At 34.5% G+C, this 16,024-nt stretch overlaps 1 protein-coding gene across 2 annotated transcripts in view; it reads left to right on the forward strand.

Annotated features, from left to right (window-relative positions):
* Positions 1–16,024, forward strand: part of DPY19L2 (dpy-19 like 2) — an 89,144-nt gene that overhangs the window by 20,688 nt on the left and 52,432 nt on the right. For both annotated transcript variants that reach the window (XM_029925179.1, XM_029925172.1), the window contains exons 6-9: positions 1,192–1,285; positions 6,598–6,655; positions 8,314–8,405; positions 9,583–9,682. In XM_029925179.1, coding sequence (XP_029781039.1) covers positions 1,192–1,285; positions 6,598–6,655; positions 8,314–8,405; positions 9,583–9,682 — 344 coding nt within the window. The remainder of the gene's footprint in view (positions 1–1,191; positions 1,286–6,597; positions 6,656–8,313; positions 8,406–9,582; positions 9,683–16,024) is intronic.

Below are 16,024 nucleotides of genomic sequence, written 5' to 3' on the forward strand. Positions count from 1 at the left end.
AGATTACTGAGGTTAGGAGTAAAAGAGAAGTGTTTCAAGATTAGGGACCAGAATATTCAGAAGTCCTGAGACAAGAGAGAACTGAAAGAAGTCTAGACTTCCGGTAGCAGAGAAAGACAGCAGCAACAATGGTGTGAAATGATGCTGGGAATGTAAGCAAGGGTCAGAAAACAAGAAGCACTTGCTGGTTAAGGATTTTGTACTTCGTACTTTATTCATTGAAGAATGTGAGCAGATTAACATTTTTCAAATATTATTTTGACAGTTACATGGAAAATATATTAATAAAGAACAAAAGTGGGTTTAGTGAGACTAGGAGGAGACTATTGAGCTCTCAGCAAGTGATTGCAGGAAAGATAAATGGGAAATGCAAAGATTTGGGGGATATTGGAAATAGAAATGACAAGATTTGATAATTGATTGATGGGGGAGGGGAAAGTGAGTGAAGTCCTGTAACTTCTGGTTTCTAGTTAAGCAATGGAGTTTTTTTGAATGGTAAAAACCTTTTAAAAGTAGCAGGTTTGGGGCACCTAGGTGGCTCAGTCAGTTAAGCTTCTGACTTCAGCTCAGGTCAGGATCTCATGGCTCATGCCTGCATCAGACTCTGTGCTGCCAACTTGAAGCCTGGAGCCTGCTTCAGATTGTGTGTCTCCCTCCCTCTCTCTGCCCCTCTCCCAACTCATTTTCTGTTTCTTTCTTAAAAATAAATAAACCTTAAAAAACAGTTTAAGTAGCAGGTTTGAATTGCTACATTAGTTTGAAGTACCTGGCAGACCTCAAAGTGGAGATGTCAAGTGGCTACCTGCCTACATATGTATAGGAAGAAGAAAGTTGCAAAGGCTAAAAATAATGCCGTAGGTTTTCTCTGATAATGCACCAAGTGACTTTACAGAGAATTCTAGATACTGACCAATAGCATCATCTAAACAAACTGATGCACCACCAACTAATCATTGCAGTGTAATAATACTTCATTAGGGGAAAGTATAAATGTAACCACACTAAAGTATAAAATACAAATGTAATAATACCTGATGAAAGGGGGAAGCACTTATGTAACTATTAAGTGGAACCTCAACCTGAAAAGCAAATATTTTCAACAAGTTGATTACAAAACACTGAGATAGTTATGCCCAATTGCTTTATAGTCATTTATTCATGAGATACTGAATAATCTGTGTCTTTTTAAAGGATTGGGAGACCCTGCTTGCTTTTATGTTGCTGTAATTTTTATTTTAAATGGAGTAATGATGGGATTGTTCTTCATATATGGTGCATACCTGAGGTAAGATTACTGTATTAATGGATCTTTCAGTGGGCTTGTAAAGACTGGCTGACATTTTCTGATTAAATGAAAAGGATAATTATGAGATTAATTGATTAATAGGTAATTTTATACATTTGTTTTATTTTTTTCAGAAACTTAGATAATATCTCCCAACCAGAAACTAGAGCTGTCACTAGGCTTCTCTTTTATCCTTCTGGTTTTATTTTTTTAAGACTAATTAAGATTCTTAATAAAGCCTTTAATAAGAATACCACTAGGCCATATGTCAAATTATTATAACATTGGAAGAATCTTTGGTTGACATTAGTGACTGATTATTTCTAATTTTAATGTCTGTACTTGTGAAATTAAGAAAGTATAAAAGAGGGGTGCCTGGGTGGCTCAGTTGGTTAAGTGTCCGACTTGAGCTTAGGTCATGATCTCACAGTGTGTGCTGATAGCTCAGAGCCTGGGGCCTGCTTCGGATTCTGTGTCTTCCTTTCTGCCCCTTCTATGCTCATGCTCTGTCTCTCTCTGTCTCTTGATAATAAATAAACATTAAAAAAAGAAAAGAAAGAAAGCCTAGAAGAAAACATGTATCACTGTGGCAGATACATACGTTTGATAGCCTGTGTTTCTTGTTGACGGTACGACACTTTGGTTTAGGGCAGCACTGTGTCCGGTCTCAGGTGATAGGTTGAAGTTAATTAGGACAGTCATGTATTCTGCTTCCCACTCTCCACTGCTTCTTGTGATAGCCGTGTGAGTTAGTTTTTTCTGTGAAAAACTGTGGTGAAATTAGCCTTGCTTATACCGAGGAAAGCATTAATCTCTGACAAAAGGGTAGATTTCAGCTGCCTTTTCTCTGTCTTCTGCTTTTAAATGTGAGTGTGATGCTTGGAGCTTCTGTAGTCATCTTGTGACCAACAGGGAAAGGCCATAAATACAGCACGTAAGTCTGCCCGAAGACCCTTGTTTTTCTGAACCCCACTTATCTTTCATTTTTTTGATTGAATGATAGAAGCATCCATGTTGTTTAAGGTTTTGTTTCCTGCAGCAAAATATATTCCTAACTGATCATCAGCTTATTTATAATGTTATTCTTGAACTTAAAGTTAAAAATCTAGGGGGTCCGGGTTGGCTCAGTTGGTTGGGTGTCTGACTTCGACTTGGGTCATGATCTCACAGTTTATGAGTTCGAGCCCCGTGTCCGGTTCTGTGCTAACAACTCGGAGCCTAGAGCTGGCTTTAGAGTCTGTGTCTCCCTCTCTTTCTGCCCCTCCCCCCGTAACTTTATCTCTTGAAAATGTATAAACACTAAAAAAAATAATGATAAAAATCTAGATTTAATCTTGCAGTAAGTATTGAATTTTCCTAGGATTTATGTCTGTGTGAAGATTAATATATAAATACTTCTTGTATTTGGAAGTTTTCAGCATAAAAATGCTAGAATAGTACCAATAAAAAATTATGACATATTCAACATACCAGGTGTCTGACCCAGCTAAGAAAAGGTAGTAGTAAGTATAAGGGATTGGAAAGCTTGCAAAAAAGAAACAAGTATCTGTCCTTAGAAGTAGATGATATGATTTTACGTTGAAAATCCAAAAAATCTATGGTTAAAGTATTAAAATAATAAAAAATTTATAATGTTACTGAATACAAAAATTAATACAAAGACGTAAACCATTTACTTTGATTTTTTTAAATGAAATTTAAAAAGATGCCATTTAGAAAACCATTGAAAGCATGAAAACATTGAAAGTGTTAATTAATCTGACAAGAGATATATATGACCTTTTTGGGAAAATTGTACTTGGTTTGGAGGCTACTAGGAAGATCCAAATAAATATAAATAAATCATGGGTTAGAAGACAATATTAAAGTGATAGAGTTATTCCAACTGATTTATAGATTCAATGCTTTGCCAATTTTGTTTTCTTTGGTAAGCTGATTTTTAAATTATTCAGAAATGCAAAGGACCTAAAATAGTGGAGACATTCTTGAAGAAGGTAGGAAGACTTGCTTTAGTAGTCATTTCTGTGTTATAAATCTGATGTAAATAAGGCAGTGTGATTGTGGCATGGGGTAGGCAGGTAGATCAGTGGAGTAAAGTGGGTCTCAGAAACACTTGGTCCATTTAAAGACGCTTAATGTATGATAGTAGATATTGTCCATCAGTAGGTAAGGACCATAAGGACCAGCTTCTCAACGCATGGTCCTGAAATCACTGGAAGATCATAAGGAACAAAGAGAAGCTAAACTGTATAAAAATTAAACCCTATTTAGATTAAAAAATATGAAAGAAAAAATAAAATGCTTAGAACGAATGTTAGTAACTTGGGATAAGAAAAGATTTCTTTAAACAAGGAACAAAAGTTTAGCCATGAAAAAGAAAACTAATAAATTTGATGGGAAGAATTAAATTCCTCAAGGTGTTACAGAATGAAAAGATAATCCACACACTGGGAAAAGAGATTGCAAGGCGTATACCCAACGTAGTATCCAGACATTGCAATCATTAATTGGACAAGTATTTATTGACTGCCTACTGTGACCAGAAGCACTACTCTAAGGTCCCAGGAATACAAAACAACCTCTGTCCTCTTGGAATTTACATTCTGGAGAGTGGACAAGACTAAGAAGACAGACAACCCCATAGAAAAGTGCACAAAATGCTTATGATCAGACATATACCAGAAGAATTCCAACTTGTCAATAAACATGTAAAGCTGACCACCATAATTAGTTTTCAGAAAAATCAAATTTTAACCATAAGGATAGTTCACATCTACTAGATTGGCAAAAGCAAATTTTTTTCCATGGTAGGTGGACATATAAATTAGTATTTTTGGGGGAAAAACAGGTGCATTAATTTAGTAAAGTTTAAAGTGTAGATACTTTCTAACTCTACAATTCCAATTAAAAGTATATATATGTATAAATGAAGGGAACAAACTTGGTGGTCACCACTGAGGAGAGGGATGGGAAATGGGAGATACAGGCTTCCAGTTATGGAATGAATAGGTCACAGGGAGAAAAGGCACAGCATTGGGAATATAGTCGGTTGTATTTTATTTAACCTTTGTTAAATGGTGACATATGGTAGCTACACATGTGAGCATAGCATAAGGTACAGAGATGTTGAATCATTATGTTGTATACCTGAAACTAACATAATTGTGTGCAAATTATACCAATATATAAAGATATATATGTATATATATGTCTAAGGAACATTTGCATGTGTATGCCAGAAAGCATGTATTGCACGTGTACAGCAGCAGTATTGTTTGTAAGAGCTAAAAGCTGACGACAACTCAAATGCCTATGAAACAGAGAAGTGTACACATTACAGTTTATTAATAGTGAACTACTATACAACATTGGGAATGAATCAGTTATAGTTACATCAACATGGACAAATCTTCAAATAGAATGTCGAATGAATGAAGGCAAGCGCAGAATTAAAGAAAGGCTGCATACTTTTATTTGTATAAAGTTTAAAAACCGATGAAAGTAAATCATAGTATGATCTGTGCATAGATGTGATCATATTAATAATCACAAAAATCAGTGTTGTGGCTTTTGAAGGGGTGTCAAGTGGGAATTCAGGATGTGATCAGTTTTCTATTTTAATGATATATAGTGGTTGCAAGGATGTTCACTTTATAATTGTTCTAGAAACTAGAAATTTTTATGTACTTTTTAATATATGCTTTTTAGGAAAATAGAAGCTCATCAGTATTTTGATGGAGGAGGATTACTTTGAGATTACATTAGCAGGCTTCAAAATGTTCTTTTTTTGAAATTATTTCATATTATTCTTTTTTATATGGAAAATGTTATACAAGACTAAAACTTTTAAAAATTAATATTTTTCACTGGGAGAACTACCCAAGAGGTGATAGTCTTCGCTGAATTGGTTACACAATTCTGGAATATCAAATACATTATTTGGCTCCCATCTTTAAAAAGAAGGATAGAAATTACAAATGTTGGCTATGAAAGTGTCTACCTCCAAAACCAAGAGCACACTGTATGTACACTGTATGTCAGTAACCTGACAGTAAGTTAGATAGATGGATGAGAGAGAGAGAGACAGACAGACAGACAGACAGGAAGGAAGGAAGGGAGGGAGGGGAAAAAAGTATCACCAATACTGTGAGGAGATTGGAAACAAAGGCGTATGAGAAACAAAATAAATAGGAAGTGGGGGTAAAGTTTGTATTTCTTACCCTGGCTACCCTCCCCTGTTGGCGATAACTTGGAAGGTAGCCATTTCATTTCTCTTCTTTTGGTGATTAGTAATAAAATGTTAGCATGCATATCTGACTTGATCAAGTCTAAAATTAATTCAGATATTTCCCTTTCTTCTGATCAATAGAAGGAATTTGAGAACACTTTGCTTCAAAACAGCCCCTCGTATCTTATAATCATTATCATAGTTTAGTGCTTCTATTTCCCTTCCATAGCAGTAACTATTATTACTGTTTATGTTGTTGCTTAGATTTATATCCACAGGGTCCTACTTTCTGTATGCTGCAGTCCTCCTGTGACTCACACCTTCCTCTTCACAATTTCTTTCTTTTCAAAGGCATTCTTTGAATTTTGTTTCATGAAAAATCTATTGATGGTAAATCACTTCCCATTAGCTTTCCTCTGCTTGTTGTTTTGAGCTCATTTCTTCTGTTCTTCTGTCATTCATGTGATATTTACTGTCTTCCAAGCATGAAGCTTTGGATACAGTGATAACAACATAACAAAGAAAAGACAACTTTAAGAAATGGTTCTTAATCTTTGATGATTATCAGCCATCCAGGATCTAAGTTTTGCGGTTTGCATTGTTGTTTCTTTGGGACTCAACTAAAGAATGTTTGCAGTAGTTTATACAGTTCAGAGTTAACTGCTAAGCAAAACTGTTAGTCTCTTGTCTTCATCTGCTAGTCACTGAAATCCAATTTCAAAAACAAAAACGAGCCTCCATTCCGCAAATTCGAAGAATGCAATCTAGACTTTGAAATGCTAGCCTGTTAAAAATTTTTGTGTTCACATTTTATTCAGAAAATAAATCTATAAAATAAATAAGTATTTTATTTAGAAAATATTTTAAATACAATAAATTATAAAATTCTGGTTTCTTTATATGGATACTTTGTATGCTTGTACATTCAAGATTAAATATTAACTACATGGTTAATTTTGAAATTTTTACTATTATATGGTTTAATACTGTGGTATCTTAAATATGACTTTAAGTTGTAAGAAATAATTTTGTGAGAAATTCACTATTTTGCATGAATTATGAATGCATACTCTTTTTTTAACAGTGGGACTCAACTTGGAGGTCTAATTACAGTATTATGCTACTTTTTCAACCATGGAGAGGTTTGTTTTCTAGAAAATAATTTTTAAGAAATAGAAGGGGCTGTATAGGAACAAGGAAATATGTTCATCAAAACAATATATAATTGCTTGTTACTTAGGACTTCACAATATTTTAAAGAACTTTGTGTTGTAAGTTGACATTTTAATCATGTTCATTCACATTTTTTCATAATTAGAATTTATGATGTGAAATATCTTGCCTGGTTTTTTGTGTACCTGTATTTTGTAGAAAAAGCAAATACTGTACTTGTTCAGTTCAGGTATTTTATAAACATTATCTCATTTACTCATACCACACTTTTTTGGGAGGTGGTTGTTATCCTCATGGTAGAAGATAAGAAATTGAAATTCAGGGTGGTTAAGTTACTTAATCCAGATTCGACTTTCCGTACCTGATGAAGCTACGTTTCCCATTTTCCATCTGTCTTGCTCTAAAACCTTGCTTCTTTGTATTATTACAGTTATATTTTCAGTTACACAAAATGCTGAATTCAAGATAGAAATTTACTAACTCAGTCCAATGGGATATAGTCTACCTACAAAGAGCTCATAGACACGTCTTTAGAACATGATAGATTCATTCAACAAGATACTCAGTACATGACCTATGCCAGATTCTGTTCCATGCTAAGAATGTGGCAGTGAAAAGAGAGAGAATATGACTGACTGCTAGCTTTTGGAAGCAAAATATGTAGTATGTTTTGGCATGGGTTACATAGGGTTGAAATTTTTGTTACTCCTGGGAAAGGTAAATACTTGGTGAATTTTAGAAAACCAGTTAGACCAAAGAATCATAAAAATTATAAATATCTTAAATATATGAACTTAAAACAAATACCAATATGTTACTATAAAGGCAAGAACATTTCTTTGAGTATGCCAGACTTTCTTATACCATAATTCATCTTCCAAAGTTTAGTTTTGGTTTCTTAGAAGAGGACTAATAAGAGTTTATAAGGGTTTTGATTCTCTCTAGAATTTTAGACTTCTTGATATAAAATTTTTATAATGTTCTCACTCATGTCTTAGAAATGATTAGTTTTAAAGCCTATACAAAATGTTAATACTTTCATTTATGCATCATATTAGTGATTTCCAAATACTTCCAGTTGTTTTTAGAAATTTACAGTTACCCCTTTTAACAATATATTTCACAAATTCAGAGACAATCTTAATGACTTGTAATGTGTGTCTGTACTCGTTAAACTTTTATGTGTAAACTCTCTCAGTGCTTGTGAATGCCCAAGGTGACATTCGGGTAGATATTTTTCTGGGCCACAGCCCTGGGATGCCAGAATCATTAGTGCAGAGCTGGAATGTGGATCTGGTTGTCAGTCCCAGAATCCTTACTGCTCCTGTGCCTATCATCTATCGTGTTTCTCCTTGAGGTTTTCTTATATTTGGCATGATCCATGTTTCACTTGCTTCTGGACTTGCTAGTTAATGGCTCTCTACCTAATGCCTGTATGCTCATTAAGCGAGCTCCAAAAACTGAGAAGCTATCCCAGCTAGTCAGAAATCAATTTAATTTTTTAAATTACAATTTAAATTTAATAATTTCAATCAATTATTAAAATTATTAAAATGAACCTACCCACGATTTTTAGATTCATAATGTTTATTGTAACGGAACAAAGTAAGCGTTTTATTGATTTCAGGCTACCCGTGTGATGTGGACACCGCCTCTCCGGGAAAGCTTCTCCTATCCATTTCTTGTACTTCAGATGTGCATTTTAACTTTGATTCTCAGGTAATTGTTATTTATAAAACAAATCTAAATGAATCGTTAACTTTCTTAAAATATACTTCAACTTATTATAATTGTCAAATTTAGTTTTCCTTTTATTTTTAGTTACTTTAAAAATTAAATTGAGTATCCAGTTGGGAAGATAATTTAAATTACTACACAAACAATTGCTTTCCACCTGAGTCTAGACTACAGATTTTAGGTAATCTAAATTCCTAGAGACATGGTTTATTTTTTTATTTTTTTGAAGTGATTTTAGTCTGACCAGTCAGGGGTTTCATGGAATAAAATGTGTTAACTACAACATTTAGAATTATATCCTTGAGTGTTTGTGTCATATACTCTGTACTTTAGCCAACAGTCATTTTTGTTTGTAAATATAACTGAGTACTTAATGAATATATTTTGTGATAATATTATAAAGCAGTATGTTTAAAATTTTGCTTTTGAAAATTTATACACCATAATATAAGGATTTATCAAAGTCCAGCACAACTTTTATAAAAAAGAATGGCTACAATTTTATGATTTACACAAAATGTACATTTCTTTTTTCTTATTCTAAAAGATACTAAAACCATCTGTGGTAAAAGTTGTTGGTTACTGATATTTCATAATTGCAGACTGGAAAACTTAAACTTAAGTGTACAGTAGTTTATAACTGCATTCCAGAATTCTTTTTATCATTTTAATTTTTTTCTTTAAATTTTCTCATTGTTAATTTATTACTTCACCAACTCTCCTTACACTTGTCTTCCATTGCTTTTTGAAATATAAAAATGGTGGTATATAAAACTGTTGCTGCTAATGTAGGTTAAATATCTTGAGCTATGCAGGGTCAGTTCATGTTCTGTTTTCTGACCACACTGCTGGAGTATATTAAATTTCTAATGTCATGCACAGTGAAAGGAAAATAAACTTTTCTGCTTGAAGTATTTTATTTACTGGTAAACTAGATAGAATATTTAAACCTCTAATTTAGATTGTTTTATGCTAAGCATTTTTATAACACAGGTATTTTAAGTTCTTTTTAATGAGTTTTTAAATTTAACTATATTTCATTGCCTTAGGTCAAAGGTAAGAAGTCATTAGATTTCATCATTTTGCAGTTAGCTTTTCTGCTTAGTGATAGACTTAACGTTAATGGTTAAACTTATTGGTATCAATTCTCTCTATTAAGGACCTTGAAAAACAGTAGAACGCATTTTATCGCACTCTGTCTTTCCAGTGTTGCTTTTCTGCTTACCTGGCAGTTTGCTCAGTTTATACTTTTCACACAGGTAAGATGATTTTAAACTAATTTAAGATGAATGCAAGATGTACTTGGTTACTTTTATAGAAGTTTTAAAATGTCATTATTTACTGCCATAATAGTTTGTTAAAATATGGAATAATTATAGTTCTACATTTTATTAATGTGTTGGTTTAGTTAGGCAGATATTAATGATCAGCACGCAAAAGGCTTTTTCCTCTTACTTTAATTCACAATTTTTCTTGTTTATTTTTGAGAAGACCTTTATAAATATGCCTGTAGATTTCCTTGTATCTTAGGAATCATTTTGGATGCCAAGCGACACAGCATGGCAAGAGCCAATCCTACTCTTCACGGTAGGGGGTATCTGTTTCTAATCTAGTTTACTGTTGGCTGTTTTGTCTGAAACGCCGGACAGCATTTCTCAGAGCTTCAATCGTGGTATGATTTGAGTGAATTTGAGGCCATATCCTGCCATTAAGTAACTAATGGCAAGAAACTGAGCTGGGAAAGCAGAGAGTAAAAGGTCAATTTTGATGAAATTTCATGATACCCAAATGTTTCGTTAGAGCTCCTTTGTACCTAACTAGCCAGCACTGATAATAATAATGTTCTCTATTGCTGTTAAGAAATTGTACCAAGAAGGCTGGTGCTGCCCATTACCTACAGGGAATGAAATTATAATCTCAGCTTAATTGGTGCCACATGTTTAAAGTATGCTCTCTGCTTTACTTCCTTAGAGTTGGCCCCTCCAGGTTGTAACACAGTCTGGTTTCCATTATGTGCATGTGCCGACGTAGATTTCCGACGCGCCTCACTTCCTTGCGAGCGCATTTATTAATCCACTGGTGCTGATGCGACTGCTTAAGTAGCTGTTTGGGTAATTTTGATATTGCTTTAATAATTTTCGATCCATTCAAAAGGTGTGCTGGGCTTTTTTTTTTTTTTTTTGCTTTCTTTTTCCTTTCATTATTGAGATGTAATTGACGAGTAATATTTTATAAGTTAAAGTGTACAATGTGCCGACACTACTCACTTTGAGGCTAGTGTCTGCAGAATCGTGACGAAACCTTCATCTGGAAACAAGAAAAGAAGTCCGTTTTCTACATTTTCACAACAGAATGTCGACTCTGTTGCTTGTATCTCAATGAGAGGGCTCTCTCTTCAACCAGCAATCCAAATAGCAACATTTCAGCAACTGAGCAGAATCTTCACCCGCTCAGAGTTTCTCTTCGCCAAAGCTTATTTGTGATACTTAATAAGTGTGGTCCAGACTTGCATACCTTAATGATATATTGATCTCTGAGAGGAAAGAAAGGGAGACTAACATACGCCAGACTTCAGTTTTAGAGTTTATTTCATTTAATCCTCAAGGAGTCCAGTCAGATGGGTATTACAGATAAAGAGAGGCTCAAAGATTAAATTAAAATCAGCTCTATCCAACTACAAAACTCCAGCATTTTCCAGTTTATTTTATGTTACATTTCTAAGGCCTTTGAACTCTTCTCTTTTGAAAGCTGCACAGTTGGCTATATTATCTTCCAGCTGTCATGTAGCATTAATAAAAGAAATATGCATTTGAAGAACATTTCTGTACCTTTTGTGAAACTATAATTAATTGAGTGTACTCTATTTTCTAATTGCTTTTCTGTATAAGTAGCTATATGATACATTTTTCATAATTAGTGTCAAGATTAATTTTCCTCACAAGGTGAATTTATGAACTTCCTTTTAACAACTGTATCATATTAAATGAGCTGGAGTCTCCAGGAGATAAGCAGAAAGCAATTGCATTTTTTTTTCCTGATGCCTCTCAAAACCTGTGATCTAGACTTGTTTCTCCCCAGACTTAGATGAAATTTCAAGAGGTTCTGTATCTATTCCTCTCCTTGAAGAAAAGTTTTATTTCAGTAAAAAAAAAATCTTTAAAATTTTGTGTTTTCTGACCACAGAACGTGATATATAACCATGTAATTAATTGGCTAATTAATTAAACCACTTGTTTAATTTTCCTTAACAGTGTTAGAGATTTTTAAAGAGCTTACAGATCTTTCATTAGATTTATTCCCAGGCATTTTCTATTTTTGATGCATTTTAAAAGATTGGGTATTTTATATTTGTTAGGTATATAGTTCTACATAAGTTTGTTAATTGTGCTCTTCAAAGTTTTTAGATATCTACTATTTTTGCTTGCTTATATCAGTTACTAGAGGGGGAATGTGTTAAAATCTTACACTTTTAACTGTTGGTCAATATCTACTTTTAGTTGTGTCAGTTCTTTAAATATTTTGATACAATATTATGATATGCACAGTTGTTAAATATTCCTTTTATTTTTATGTAATGTGCCTTAAATTAAAAAAAATTTTTTTAATGTTTATTTTTGAGAGACAGAGACAAACAGAGCACAAGTGGGGAAGGGGCAGGTAGAGAGACACAGAATCCGAAGCAGGCTCCAGGCTCTGAGGTGTCAGCACAGAGTCAGACACAGGGCTGGAACTCACATACCATGAGACATGACCTGAGCCAAAGTCAGACACTTAACTGACTGAGCCACACAGGCTCCCTTGTGCCTTAAAAAATGTTAAGGCATCTGTGTGTGGTGAGAACACTTAACATGAGATACGCTGTATTCATAGATTTGTTAAGTGTAGGTAGAATGCAGTATTGTTTTTTCTAGGCTCAGTGTTGTACAGCAGATCTTTATGGTTTATTAATATGTCATAACTGAAACTTTATATGCACTGATTAGAACTTCCCATTTCTTCCCCCCCACCTAGTCCCTGGCTATCACTATTCTATTCTTTGCTTCTATGGGTCTGTCTGTTCTAAATACCTCGTGTAAGTGGAATCTCGCAGTATTGGTCCTTCTATGACTAGTTTATTTCACTTAGCATAATGTCCTCATTCATATTGTGCCATATTACAGGGTTTTCATCTTTTTTTAAGGCTAATGACATTCCATGTATGTGTATGACCCATTTTTAACCCATTTATCCATTGGTTGTCACTTAGGTTATTTGCCCACTTAGGATATTGTGAACAGTGCTACAGTGAACATGGGAGTGCTAGTATTTCTTCAAGATTCTATTTTCAATTCTTTAAGATAAATACCTAGAAGTGTGATTGCTGGGTTATATGAAAATTTTGTTTTTTATTTTTTGAGGAAACTTCATACTGTTTTTCATAGCAGCTGTATAATTTTGCATATGCATTAGTTGTGTGAAGGAGTTTCATTTTTTCTATATCCTCATTAATACTTGTTGCCTGGTTGTTGAGAATAACCATCCTAACAGGTATGAGATAACGTGTCATTGTGGTTTTGATTTGTATTTCACTGATAATTAGTGACATTAAGCATTTTTTGGGATATATTTTAGCCATTTGTGTATCTTTGGATAAATACCTGTTCAAGCCCTTGGCCCATTTTTTACTAGCATTATTTTTGCCCTAGAGTATTGAGTCTTTTTTAATAATAAGTATTTTGGATATTAATCTTTTAATCAGATATATGGTCTGCAAACATTTTCTCCCATTGTATAAATTGCCTTTTTACTCTGTTGATTGTTTCCTTGCTATGCAGAAGCTTTTTAGTTTGATGCAATCTTACTTGTCTATACATCTGATAAGAGATTAATATAAAAAAGATAAGAGATAATTAGTGTTGGAGAGGATGTACTGGAAATGGATTGAACCCTTGTGCTCTGTTGGTGTGAATTTAAATTGGTGCAACCACTATGGAAGAGCGCATGGAGGCTCTCCATATAATTACAGACTGAACTATTATATGATCCAGCAATTCCATTTCTAGGTGTATCCAAAGGAAGTGAAAACAGAATAGCAAAGACATATTTGCACTTCCATGTTTGTTACAGCATTATTCACAGTAGCCAACATGTGGAAACAACCTATGTGACTGTCAACAAATTATTGGATAAAGAAGATGGGATATCTATTTATCTATCCACACACACACATACACACAATGGAATATTCTGCTATGAGAAAAGAAGGAAATTCTGCCATTTGTGGCAACATAGATGGACTTTGTGGGCCTTGTGCTAAATGAGATACATCAGGCAGACAACAGCAAATACTGTCTGATGCACTTACATGTGGAAACTAAAAAAGCCAAACTAGTACAGTTGAAGGATGGTTACCAGTATGTGGGGAGTGGAAAATAGGGAGGTATTGTTCAGAGCACAAACTTGCTCTTTGGAAAATGGATGAGTTTTGGGGATCTAATTTTTTTTATGTCTTTTATTTATTTTTGAGAGACAGAGAGAGATAGTGGGAGCAGGGGAGGGTCACAGAGAGAGAGGGAGATACAGAATCTGAAACAGGCTCCAGGCTCTGAGCTAGCTGTCAACACAGAGCCTGACGCAGGGCTCGAACCCACAAACTGTGAGATCATGACCTGACCTGAGCTGAAGCCGGATGCTTAACTGACTGAGCCACCCAGGTGCCCCAGTTTTGGGGATCTAATACGCAGTAAAGTGATTATAGTTAACAATATTGTTTTATATACTTGAAAGTTGCCAGGAGAGTAGGTCTTAAATGTTCTTAATACAAAAATGAAATAGGAATTTTGTGACATGATAGAGGGAGGTATTAGCTAACAGTGAAGTAGTAATCCTATTGTAATATATAGGTGTGTCAAATCAAATGTTATACACCTTAAACTTACATAACTTTGTAAGTTGGTTATATATTAATAAATCTGGAAAAATAGGAGGATCCTTGGTAGAGATTCCAACCATAAGAAAAAGGGTAAAGTTCTTAAGTTCAGTTAAATTCTAATTATCCATTACCTGGTATATTACTTGGAACCACTTTACACCTGCCTAAATTTTTTGGGAGAGGAGGTGGGTAGTAAGGTATTTAGGCTGAGAGAACAAGAAATGACAAAGTTTGAGAATGAGATATTAGCCTCAAACTCCCAAATTTTGGATAGTTGATCTATAGAGTAAACTTGTAGCAATTTATGTATTCTTTGACTCTGAGATTTGACGGTAGCCTTCTGCTGTGCTTTAGCTTTATGAGGCACTTGCATATATGTTGATAAGAGATTTGCTGAGCTCTTTGTGTCCTTGTCTTTTTTTCCACACCACCAGCAAGTACCTTTAGGGTGGAGATAGCATAGGTACTCTAGTATCCATTGAAAGAATTTGAATTTATAGGATTGTCTTTATTTTTTTATAATAGTTTATTGTCAAATTGGTTTCCATATAACACCCAGTGCTTCTCCCCACAAGTGCCCCCCTCCATGACCATCACCCCCCCCTTCAGCCCTCATTTCGTTTTCATTATTCAATAGTCTCTCATGATTTGTGTCCCTCTCTCTCCCCAACTCTTTTTCCCCCTTTGCCTCCCTATGGTCCTCTGTTAGATTTCTCCTATTAGACCCATGAGTGCAAACATATGGTATCTGTCCTTCTCCACCTGACACCCTCGAGGTCCATCCACTTTCCTACAAATGGCCATATTTCATTCTTTCTCATTGCCATGTAATACTCCATTGTGTATATATATATATATATATATATATATATATATATATATATATATATATATGTATATATATATATATATATATATATATATATACACCACATCTTCTTGATCCATTCATCAGGTGATGGACATTTAGGCTCTTTCCATGATTTGGTTATTGTTGACAGTGCCCCTGTGCATTGGCACTTCAGTATCCCTTGGGTAAATCCCTGGCAGTGCTATTACTGGGTCATAAGGTAGTTCTATTGATAGTTTTTTGAGGAACTGCCATACTGTTTTCCAGAGTGGCTGCACCAGTTTACATTCCCACCAACAGTGTAGGAGGGTGCCCATCTCTCCACACCCTCGCCAGCATCTATAGTCTCTTGATTTGTTCATTTTAGCCACTCTGACTGGTGTGAGGTGGTATCTCAGTGTGGTTTTGATTTGAATTTCCCTGATGATGAGTGACACTGAGCATCGTTTCATGTGCCTGTTGGCCATCCGGATGTCCTCTTTGGAGAAGTGTCTGTTCAGGTCTTCTGCCCATTTCTTCCCTGGATTATTCATTTTTCAGGTATGGAGTTTAGTGAGCTCCTTGTATATTTTGGATACTAGCCCTTTATCTGATATGCCATTTGCCACTATCTTTTCCCATTCTGTTAGTTGCCTATTAGTTTTTTTGATTGTTTCCTTTGCATTGAAGAAGCTTTTTATCTTGATGAGGTCCCAATAGTTCATTTTTGTTCTTGATTCCCTTGCCTTTGTGGATGTGTTGAGGAGAAAATTGCTGTGATTGAGGTCAAGAATTGTCTTTAAAAAGCAAACAAACAAACTATATTTGAAGCTCTAATCAGCTAAGGTTGACAAAACACTG

Source organism: Suricata suricatta, chromosome 2 (assembly GCF_006229205.1).
Source record: "Suricata suricatta isolate VVHF042 chromosome 2, meerkat_22Aug2017_6uvM2_HiC, whole genome shotgun sequence".
In the NCBI taxonomy this organism is placed as follows: domain Eukaryota; kingdom Metazoa; phylum Chordata; class Mammalia; order Carnivora; family Herpestidae; genus Suricata; species Suricata suricatta.